The sequence below is a fragment of the Mus caroli genome, unplaced genomic scaffold, assembly GCF_978045245.1.
Source record: "Mus caroli unplaced genomic scaffold, Mus_caroli_1 scaffold_18, whole genome shotgun sequence".
Classification (NCBI taxonomy): domain Eukaryota; kingdom Metazoa; phylum Chordata; class Mammalia; order Rodentia; family Muridae; genus Mus; species Mus caroli.
In genome coordinates, this window is record NW_028227273.1 from 62658983 (window position 1) to 62670986 (window position 12004).

The following is a 12004-nucleotide window of genomic DNA, read 5'->3' on the forward strand; positions in this document are numbered from 1 at the left end:
GTCTCTACATAGACATGGAACTCCCTCTGCCTGTGCTCCCTCTACTTGTGCTCCATCTGTCTGTGCCTCCTCTGCCTGTGCTCCCTCTACTTATGCTCCTTCTGCCTGTGCTCCATCTGTCTGTGCCTCCTCTGCCTGTGCCCCCTCTGCCTGTGCCCCCTCTGCCTGTGTGCCCTCTGCCTGTGTGTCCTTTGCCTGTGTGTCCTCTGCCTGTGCCCCCTCTGCCTGTGTCCCCTCTGCCTGTGTGCCCTTTGCCTGTGTGTCCTCTGCCTGTGTGTCCTCTGCCTGAGCTCCCTCTGCCTGTGTGCCTTCTGCCTGTGCTCCCTCTGCCTGTGTGTCCTCTGCCTGTGCCCCTTCTGCCTGTGCCTCCTCTGCCTGTGCTCCCTCTGTCTGTGCCCCTTCTGCCTGTGCCCCTTCTGCCTGTGCCTCCTCTGCCTGTGCTCCCTCTGCCTGTGTTCCCTCTGCCTGTGTGTCCTTTGCCTGTGTGTCTTCTGCCTGTGCTCCCTCTGCCTGTGTGTCCTCTGCCTGTGCCCCCTCTGCCTGTGTCCCCTTTGCCTGTGTGCCCTCTGCCTGTGTGCTCTCTGCCTGTGTGTCCTCTGCCTGTGCCCCCTCTGCCTGAGCTCCCTCTGCCTGTGTGTCCTTTGCCTGTGTGTCCTCTGCCTGTGTGTCCTCTGCCTGTGCCCCCTCTGCGTGTGCTCCCTCTACTTGTGCTCCTTCTGCCTGTGCTCCATCTGCCTGTGCCTCCTCTGCCTGTGCTCCCTCTGTCTGTGTGTCCTCTGCCTGTGCTCCATCTGTCTGTGCCCCCTCTGTCTGTGCCCCTTCTGCCTGTACTCCATCTGCCTGTGCCTCCTCTGCCTGTGTGTCCTCTGCCTGTGCCCCCTCTGCCTGTACACCCATACCTCTGCCTGTGCAGCCTCTAGCTGTGAGCCCTCTGCCTTGACACCCTCGGCCTGTAGTCTTATAGGTTCTCCTAGAACACAGAACCCCAGCCCATTCGCAGGCTTCTATTCAGAGTTAGAAGAGATTTGTTTAGTTTAGGTAGGGTTGGGCATGGAACCCGGTGGCATGACAAATATTGATTGCTTATTTGCTAGAGTCTAGAATCAATCTTATAAAACAGACCGCCAGACTCCACCATGAGGGAAAGTCTAGGCCAGGTCAACTGAGGAAGGAAGTCTCAACCTGAATGAATGACTGAGTGGCACCATCCCACAGACAGGGAAATGGGGGCCAGTGAGCTGAGTGCAGGCGGTTGGAGGGACCTGCATCTCTGAGCGTGCTTCAGGCACCAACATTCATTTCTCCCAGCTTCCTCGCTGTGGATATGAAGAGGCCAGCTGTCTCACACACTAGCCACATCACATGGCTTTCCCACCAAGATGGTGGCATGGGACGTGCACCGTCAAAATACTCCCAGATAAGCCCCTCCTTCTTTAAGTTGCCTTTGTAGGGCATGTAGAGAGCCCAGCTCCCCACACTGCTGAGCCACAGCCGAGCCCAGGATCTGCTTTTTATTGTTGTTCGACTTTCATTGTGGCTTCTTCAGATACGAGCGGGAGGGACTTCCCAGCTGCGTGGAAGGATGATGCCAAGTGACACCAAGGCTTGGGAGGAGCTCCTAAAAACAAGGACCCCCCCAATCTCACCCCCAGGCAGGTGACTGGAGTGTGAGTTAAGGAGGGACAGCTTTCCTTAACCCCACTCCAGGTGTACCCTTTGATACCTTGGGAATTCATGACTCTCTTTAAATTTTTCTCCATTGCAGCAGCCTGTGAGTATGTGGATCTTATAGCAACAAAAATGGCACCTTCCTGCTTATTTAACATATATCACAAACATGAATCTTTTTTTGAGTCAAATTTGGATTAAATCAGATGTGTGTTTGTGTGCGCGTGCACACACACACACAGACACATGCACTTCCTTGCACTTATGTGCAAGGGGTAGAAGCCAGGATGTTTGCAGGATCTGTGCAGAGTCCTAAATCTGGCTTTCAAGTCAGAAAAAAAAATCTCTAGATTCTCCTGTAATGTCTTAAAGGTGGGTTTCGTTGTTTCTCTGGGCTCAGAACTGGTGCAAATACTGGTGCAAATGGATGTCATTTTGAGTCACTTCCACAGGCACCCCATCCCACTCAGAAGACCCTCCTGGGGTATAGAGTCTCAGCGGTGAAGTCACCCAAGCCCCCCGTAACCCCGCAGCTCCCCTTCCGCTCACCAGTCTGCTGCCGCCTCGGCTGTCTTCCTCCCTGTGGCCGCTAGTGCTTTGAGCCTGTGGAACATGAACATGGGACAGTCAAGGCCCGGCCGTCTCTTCTTTGGAAGGGTTGGGTTCTGGCAGTGAAATGGCTGCTCACTGACACTGTGTCCTACCAGGGCCAAGCTCCTGGCCTTCCCATGAGTGCCTTTATGCCAAGATCTCCATCTTTCGCACAGTGACTCATGCCACACCCTAAATCCCATGGCGCTTAGAACCTGACCTCTGGTTTCTTGCCTTCCTCTCTCTGCACCCTGCTACCCTGCGACAAAGCCAACGCAATCCATCTACTGTGGATGCTCACCTGGCTGAGACAGGCTGCGTTCCTGGCTTAGCGTGTACTGCCCTGACAGGTGCTCAGCAGGAAGCATTCCTTACCCAACCACTGGGCAGACATATCCACATCCCTCGCCTGTGTCCCCCCACCCCAGCTGCTCACTGATGCTTTCCTCATGGCCCTGGTGTGTCTTACTCACTCTGGGGCCTAGGATGTAAATATGTTGACTTGAATTTGGCTGAGTTGGGTCAACAAGACCAGAATGGGCCACAGACCCAACCATCATTGGCTGATACAGCTGGTCCCCATTGGAATCCAATGTAATGCCGCCCAGTAGTACTGCTATTTGTGCGAGGGACAATGGGGATGTAGCCACCTGGAGAGGCCACGACAGAGAGGTCAGAAACATGAGCCCCTCTGAGCCCTGCCTAAGAGCCTTAAGACACACAGGTGTTTATCGGTTTAATCTAGCAGGGATTTTGAAGGTGAGGCCACCCTACAGCTTGAGCAGAAAAACAGAGTGGGTCTCAGAGGCCTTGGGAGCTGGCTCCTGTCCTACCTAGGTTTGCCACAGGCTACTCTTTAGGCCTTGGTGTTCTCATCTGCAGCTGGATGGTGATCATGTGACCATCGGCTTCCTGGTGGGTTCTGTTCCCCATTTAGTGACCACGAAGCCCTAATGTTGGGAGGAGAAGAGACTAGCTTCAATACCATGTCCTCCATGGTAGCCAGGGTCTTATTATCTCATCGAAGGGCTATTTGGCTCACTCCCTGAGATCCGGGTTCCCTGAAGCACACCTCCGACTTGTGTCTCCGTGGGAGTAAGGATCTGAGAGGACCACCGCTAAGCGGATGTTCTAACCATGGTCAGTAGCTTCTCATTCCTCTCTGAGCGCAGGGGGACTTGGATGAGCCCGGTGGTGCTGAGCCAAGCTGTCTCTGGAATTTCTCATGCATTCTATTTTGTCACTAGATATTCCAGATATTTTCCCAAAAGACAAGTGACTTTCCCTGGGCTGCTTAGAAACTCAAATGGTAATTCTCGAGAGAGACCCTAGCCTTAGAGCCTCGTGTCAGAGTCAGACACCTTGAAATGTCACTGTAAGAGTCACCGATCTGCAGGAGGGTAACATTTGCCCTCCCCCTGCCCCCAACCCCTACCAAGTGGGCAGCCAGAGGCCCACATGGCTTCTAATGTGCACGTGTCTCTATCAGTCAGGCTCCGGGGCCCTGGCAGTTGCAGTACTCACGCGGTATGTGTGGGGAAGCCCATGGCCAGGAGGGGATCCAGGAGTGAGGGGGTGCTGCGGCCCTTGAGCTTGTTGGAGACCTTGGCATAGAGCTGCGTCTCCCCCGCAGCCATGTCTTCCTGCTTGCTGTACAAGAGGCGCCTGCTCACTGCAAGGACTAGATAAAGTGAGAGAGGAGAGGGAGGCAGGCTGAGGCTGTGAAGAAAAACCTCAAGCCTTTTTTGATCTCTCTGACACAAGTGAATATCCTGTTTGCACAATGTTCGGGGCTTGAATTCTCCTTGCCGGCCCACAACAGTGGCTTCCAAACCCACCAGCTTCCACAGTGCGGTCTGGGCCGAAGTTCATCACTGGGATCTGCTGTGTGCTTGGGAAGCACTTGGGAGGAGGACCTGGGAGTGTGGGGGAGGGAGGAGCAGAAGGAGAGAGCAGGAGTCTGGAACAGGCTTCTCTCATGGGTTCTGCCGGGCACCCATCCTCACCACCCTGGACCTTAGCCTCCATGTCTGCAGACTAAACACCGGTATTCACTCTATGTGCTCCCTCTGCTTGCTTATAAAAACTTTTTTAAAAAAAGATTTAATTGACCTGTTGTTGTTGTTTTGAAGTGAGAACTTTAAACATTAAGCACTACGTATGTAGCACGAGGGATTTCCGTAAAGTGACTCCATTCCCTCTTTCCCCCAGAACCAATGAAACAGTAATGTAAATCCCACAGCATTTAAGTTCTACAGCCACCTTTGTAATGGACAGTTGGCAGTGTCTGGAGACATGTGCAGTTGTCAAAGCTCTGAGAGGGGTGGCAACTAGCAGATGTCAACCACAGATGCCACAGGACCCAGGACTGTCTGTACAGCAAAGGGCGGTCTTGTCCAATGTCAGCAATGCAGGTTACGAAACCCTGCTCCAGAACTTTCCAGATCCTTAGAAGCATCCCAACCCCACCTTGACTCTCTCTCCCCCTCCCCTACAAATCTCTCTTGTGCGTTAATTTCAAGCCACATGGAACCAGAACACTGGAACACATGCTCTATCATGACTGGTCTCTTCTCTTCTCTTCTCTTCTCTTCTCGTCTCGTCTCGTCTCGTCTCGTCTCGTCTCGTCTCGTCTCGTCTCGTCTCGTCTCTTTCTTTTCTTTTTGTGATGCCAGGGATTGAATCCAGAGCCCCATCCACGCTAGGCAACTGCTTTAACCCCTTAGCGTTCCCTGTCTTGATTCTCGGCTCCAAATGATGTTTCTGGGATTCACCCATGCTCTTGCTTGCTTGCAGTTCATTGCCATCCTGAGTAACATCCTACTAAACAGTGCCTGATTCTTCCATCTGCTTCTTTGCTGAAGTACATGTGGGCAGAAGCGACAGTCTGCCCTCCGGCCAGAAGAGGATGAGAGGCTTGTTAGTTTTTGGGTTTTTTGTTTTTTTATTTTATTTTATTTTATTTTATTTTTTTATCACTCTGTGGAAGCTCTGGTTGACATCTTCTGCATCCTGTTTGAGAAACAGCTGTTTACCCATGCCAGTGAACACGGTCTCCTCCAGTTTGTTCTAGAAGTTTGTATGTAGTTGTCATTCCTGTTGAGCTCCGTGAGGGTTCGTGTATGGTGCATTACCGTACACTGTCACAGTTGTGTATCACAGATACACAATCACCTCGGGAATGGTTCCAGGTGGGGCTAAAGGTTGTTTATTCTCCGTTGACTAGAGATCAGCACGTGCCAGCGGATCGTCAGCCGTGTGACGGACAGATGTAGTTTGCTTCTGGCTCTTTCTGATTTGTTCATTTTAAACCACTATGTGCTCCCTTTTAAACCACTATGGTGTGAGAGTGTGCTGATTTTGCGTCTGTGAGGTTGTTCTCCGTTCTTAGCTCTTTTATGTAAAATCAAAGAGCGGGCCGCATATGTACCTAGGAGGGTGCAGGTGACTCACATATATGTCAGTCAACTGTCAATAATCGGGCGCTCTAACTCCCCAGGAAGGGCTGCTGCTTCAGTAACAATACTTGGGAATTGCACGACACGTGTGGAGTTAATTCAAAATGGATGACAGGCTTGAATGTAAAGTCTGATGCTATCAAACCCGTCAAAGAAAGCCTAGAAGAAAAATACGCGTTGTGTTTTCATTTATAAAACTTTCTTGGGGCATAATAGGAGAAACCCGCGATCTTTTATTCTTCCACATCAGGCTTCGTCAAAGTCGTAAAACATCTGCTCTTTGAAAAGCATTGTAAAGGAAACGAAAGGAAAAAGAAGCCACAGCATAGGAGAAAATGTCCCCCGCCTACATACTTGGTCTGACACCCAGAATGTACAGTGTATGCATGCATTCTTACAGCTAATGAAAGAACCAGGAAGCATGGAGAAGAGACAGGAGCAGTGATGAAAGATGCCCAATCTCATCCATCACTGAGGGATGTTGAAGAAGACCAAGCACAGTTCTATAGCACCTGCTGGACTTGGAGCTCAAGTCAAAAGGACCAATAAGGTCAGGCTTCAACAAGGCGAGGGACCTCTTGAAACACCCGTGCTTTTGGTGGGATTGTAACTCATCCAATTACTTTGGGAAACTCCCTGATGCAATGTCTTATAAAGGTCCACATACATTTACGACCCAACTAATTCTGATGTTTAGATTCTACCAGGGAAAAGTGAAAATGTGTGTCTCCACAAGAAAAAAACCATTTTTGAACGCCCATGGTGGCTTTACTCATTAGCATCCCAAATTGGAAACGATCTGAATAGTCCAACTATTGTGAACAGACACACAGCAGTTGTGCGCTCTGGGTAGCTGTGCCCACCCACAGGAAGCACCACAGCCCTGCTCCCTACAACACGAATGAAGAGAAGCACTCCCTGTGCTGAGCACCGGGGCCCAGGCTCCATCACACTTTCATATGGATTTATTTAGATGACATTTAGACATATAGCTTCAAAGAGCTGATCAGTGGTTGCCTGAGGCAGGGTGGGAGGGAGTTGTGGGCGGAGGGACCTGACTGAGCGGTGTCTACACAGGTGTCTTTTTTTTATTTTTTATTTTTTGTACAAACCGAGTATTTAGAATGGACACATTAGACAGCCTGTCAATTAAGCCTCAGTAAAACTGACCTTAAGAAATAAAAGCAATGCTAAAGATAACAAAAACCGAATGCACTAATTAATTACGTTTGCCAGAAACAATCCGTGAGGTGAGACGGAATCCGCAGATCATTCGGGAGAGAACTGACGTTTTAAGGGTAGTATGTCTTTGATTCCATGAATATGGTATGTTTCTCTGCTTAATTTCTCCTGATACTGGGTGGTAGTTTTCAGTTTCTTCTCTTTGTGTGTGTGTGTGTGTGTGTGTGCATGCTCTGTTGTGTACCTATGGGTGCGTGCATGCAGTGGCCTTATGTGGAGATCAGAGGGCACATAAGTAGCGTTGCTTCTCCCCTGCCAACTCTGAGTAGGTTCTAGGAATCAAATTCAGGTTACCAGGCTTGTATGACCAGCACTTTACCCACTTTTGATGCTATTATAAATGATATAGGTATATAATAAATTTTATGCATATAGAATTTAAATAATAAATAAATAATAAAATAAACTATGGATAAATCAATTAAATAAATAATAAATTAAGATAGACCATGCATGAATTAATTAAAATCAATAACAAAATGCACGAATACTGCATTAATTAATTAATATATTTATGAACATATGTATGACATAGGCTTTCATCATATAGCTAGGCTGGCTTGGAACTCATTAGGCAGTACAGTGTGACCTTGAACTCCTGATCCTTCTGCCCCTGCCTTTCAAATCTGTGCATTCTAGTAGGGTACCACCATGCCTAATTTTAAATAATATTTAATAGACATCTGTACTTAATCTTTATGTGTGTGGGTATTTTGCCTGCATATGTGCATGTGTACCACGTGAATGTCTTGTGCCCACGGAGGCCAGAAGAGGCCATCAGATCCCCTGAAACTGGAATACCAGTAGTTGTAGGCTACCGTGACCATGTAGACTGCCTTGTGGATTTGGGAACTGAACCTGGCTCCTCTGCAAGAGCTGTGGAACTCTCAACCACGGAGCTCCCCCCCCACCCCAAATGGCACTTTAAAACAATAACTGCTTCCAGTTTTGGCATTGATAGAGAAATACAACTGATTTTTGTATAAGGATCCTACACTCAAAGTGCTTGCTAGGTAGGTTTCCTTATTATTCCTGGAGCTGCGGAGATTCTTTTACACTTTTTACAGACTTAATGTGATCTGTTCTCCAGGTAACAGCAGCTTTCCTCTTCCTTTCAAGTCGTTGTTGTCACATTAGGGCTATATGGGATTCTATTATATCACAATTTGCCATACTATTCCAGTGCAGGCAAAATGGGCTTCTTAATGCTATACCAATCTGGTTTCCTAAGATTAATTATTAATTAAGAGTCATCTCACACACACACACACACACACACACACATGAGCACACACATGTATTCTTATGCACTTTACGACCAATCACTGGACTCAATGTCTAATAGCATGTGTTTAAGGGGCTCCGCATCAGTGTTTGTGAATTAGCTTGATCAGCTGCTCTTTGGTTTCTTTTGTTTGTTTGTTTGTTTGTTGTTTTTCGAGACAGGGTTTCTCTATGTAGCCCTGGATGTCCTGGCACTCACTCTGTAGACCAGGCTGGCCTCGAACTCAGAAATCCACCTGCCTCTGCCTCCCAAGTGCTGGGATTAAAGGCATGCACTGCCACATTCAGCTTCATTCTTGTTGCTCCATGGCTCTTTCACTTTTTCTTTTATATTTTCTTCTTTTTATCTGGTTTATCCTTTTTTCCTTCCAATCTTCTTTCTTTTCTGTCTCTTTAGCTTTCTTTCTGAGTTTATTGTACCATGTGGGATCCCAAATAAGACACTGAATGGATGTGATAGCTTCTCCATGCTGCTCCCTACTGTAGAGACATTTTAATATCTTTAAACTTTATTTAATTAATTCCCCCTCTCTATGTATATATAAATATACACACACATATATATATGTATATACACATATATGTATATAAATATATATGCACACACATATGTATATATACATATACACAGATATACATATTTGTAGGGCAGTGGGCTGTGCACAGACAGCCTAGTCTCCAGTTGAGAACAGGCCTTGAACCTCAGAGCCCCGGTGGGTGGAGATTTCCACCTTCATGGGATGGCAGGAGTTTGGCCATGCCTCTTGGGCACCTGGCTCCTGTCATGTAGCTACAACCTCTCACCCCCACCCCCTCTCCGGCAGAGAGGTGTGTGACTATCAGTCATTCAATGTCCCAAGCTTCTGGCTTTCTGGCTAGACTCCACCCCCACAGTTATCTGACTATAGCCAGGTATGCTCCTCCCCATAGTTACCTGATAGCCCATCCCACTATAAAAGGGGCTGTTTGGCCCCTCCTCCTTCTTTAATCTCTCACCTTTCTTACTCTCATCTCTAGCCCTCCTTCTCACACACCCCCCCCCAACATGGCCATGGCCGGCCTCTCCCTCTCTCTTTCTACCTTCTCTCTTTTTCCCCCACCTTTCTACAATAAAGCTCTAAAACCATAGACAGTCTCTGCTCATCAAGGCCCGCCGTGCTTGAACGCTTGGATAAGCTTTCCCCTAACGAGCTGTGTCTAACCTCCCACCAGAAGGCCTTCCTGTGCTCCAGCCATGGACCGAACCAAGGACTCTCGCCCACGTAGAAACCACACAGCCCCCTCTCCCCTTGCCCTCTCCTCCCTTCGGCCCCGGGTCTGAATGAGCCACCCCTGGGGCCCCCATTCTGTTCTCAGCTCTTCCGCGGCAGTGTCTAGCATAAGATGCCCAAGGCTGAGAACCTGGTACCTAGGACTGCCCCTTGTCCACCACTGCCGAGCTGGGGTTTAGTGGCTTCACACAGCCAGACACACACCTGGGGCCACGTGGAAAGCGTGCGGCAGTCCTCCCAAGTCCGCCTGCCCAGAGCACTGGAACTCTGGCAGATGCGGATTTTCCCCCACTCCCTTTATTCCCCCACACCCACTGCTCTGCATATATATATGTGTGTGTATACACACACACACACACACACACACACACACACACAACTTCTTAAATTATCACATTCTTTACTTTTAATTGAAATTTTTATCTGTGTGTATGTATGCACACACATTTGAGGGTGCCAGGAGGAGGCATTGGGAACCCTGAAGCAGGAGCTACAGGCAGTTGTGAGTCTTCTAACATGGGCCCTAGGAACCAGGCTCCATGCTCTGCAGGAATAACAAGTGCCCTTTGGAATTGGCTTTCCACATTTCCCAGCATGCAGTGCAGCGCTGTGGCTGTGAACTCACACCTGACTCTGGATTTGACCATTCTACAATCTACACCCTTTGAGTCATATCCCCCTACTTCCTCTCTGTCCACCTGAACTCCATGAACCCCACCACAACCATTATGCTCTCTGCCACATTCTTTTTTTTTTTTTTTTTGCATATCCCACAACTAAGGGTTAGCCAGCAGTCTCTCCACCTGGCTGTGGTGGAATCCAGGTCCCACTCATTCTCCCTTTCCACTCAGGGATCCAAGAGGAATTTTCCTGTCAACTTATTTATCTTGAATTTGAATGTTTGAAATAGACAAAGTTGCTATCATCAAGGCAAAACTCATCTCTTGCTCCAAAGGGAATTAAGAGATGGTTTCATTGTGATTCGGCTGTGAGTCACATGGCTTCAAGTTACTCCCGATGACAAGGCTTCACTGTGGAAATGTTACATGAACTTTTGATAGTCCCAGAACAAAAGGTAGTCTAAATGAAGGCATTTTCAAATACATTGCCAGGGACATCAGATAGATGGGTTACAGGAAAGCGGGGCTATCTCTTCTGTAAGTCTCGGGTGCCATCTGATGCCATGCTTAGCCTTAGGGCTGGTGGAGCTGCTGGTCTGCCGAATAAATGCATGGTTTTACTTGTTAGTTGAAGGAATGCCAGGTCAGGTACAGAGGTGAGCGACAAATGACCATGAAGGGGATTAAAGATAGCCCAAGATGATCTGCCTCTTGATCTGCAACATTCCAGCATGTGCAAGTGCACACATACTCTCTCTCTCTCTCTCTCTCTCTCTCACACACACACACACACACACAACATACTCTCTCTCTCTCTCTCTCTCTCTCTCTCTCACACACACACACACACACACACACACACACACACACACACACCCCAAACCTCATAAGTTGTAGTCAGTCTATAAAATTCTTCAACACAGGTGAGGCTTTGTGAGGTATGTGTGTACAGGGGCTTCATTCCACGTTACTCTGAGAAAAATGTAAATATGAGGTCTGATAAATAGCTCCGTTCAAATATGGCTTTTCTCTTCCAAATAATAACGTTGAGAAGGTACATTTATATCCATAATATATTGAAATATGATATGTTTTGACCCACTTCTCTGTGCTCTCAGAACTTGAAGCCAGGGCAGCAGAAGGGTGAGTTTGAGGCTAGCCTGGGCTACACAATGTGATGTTGACTCATAAAACAGAGGGATAAAAGGAAGGAAGGAAGGAAGGAAGGAAGGAAGGAAGGAAGGAAGGAAGGAAGGAAGGAAGGAAGGAAGGAAGGAAAAGAAGAAGGGAGGAAAGGGGAGGAGGGAAATGCTCTAGCTGATTTATTCCTTTCCTCATACCTTAAAAAAAGTTGTCTTTCCAGTGTGTCACAGGAAAGACACCATCCAGGTCGTTCATCCACAACACTGGCAGGAGAGAACAGACTTCTATGCAAATTATGCTGAGCAGGCCGAGACCCTTCTGACCTCCATCTTGCATCCTGTTGGCTCTCAGCGGTGTGTTTATTCAATACCATTTGAACACCTATGTTCACAATCAGTCCTTCCTGGTCCCGGTCACTGTGGAGGCCATGACAGAACATTCTAGATGATCGTCTAAGAGGCTCCAATCCACAGAAAGAAAAGAGAGCTTCAGAGATAAGTCTCCTGTCATTGTCTCCAGAAATGTTCATCTTGGGACCCGGAGAGTCGTCGGAGATAAGAGAGGACCTGCAAGCATGGGGGATTTCAGTGAATCCAGACATTAAAGGGTAGGGTAGGTGGAGACAGGCAGGAAAATAGTCATTTGGGGGGGGGGCCTGGACAGCCCCCCCCCCACCCGCCCCCGCACGCATGCGCACGCACACAAACACACACATACCTCAGGTCTC

The 12004-nt window shown here is 48.3% G+C and overlaps 1 protein-coding gene across 2 annotated transcripts in view; it reads right to left on the reverse strand.

The window, feature by feature from the left end:
- The window catches only part of Ubash3a (ubiquitin associated and SH3 domain containing A), a 33853-nt gene extending 29939 nt beyond the window's left edge, over nucleotides 1-3914 (reverse strand). For both annotated transcript variants that reach the window (XM_021149756.3, XM_021149755.2), the window contains exons 1-2: nucleotides 3784-3914; nucleotides 2218-2271 (exon numbers count right to left, since the gene is read on the reverse strand). In XM_021149756.3, the coding sequence (XP_021005415.1) occupies nucleotides 2218-2271; nucleotides 3784-3896 (167 nt within the window). In that variant the 5' untranslated portion in view covers nucleotides 3897-3914. The remainder of the gene's footprint in view (nucleotides 1-2217; nucleotides 2272-3783) is intronic.
- Between the last annotated feature and the right edge of the window lie 8090 nt (nucleotides 3915-12004).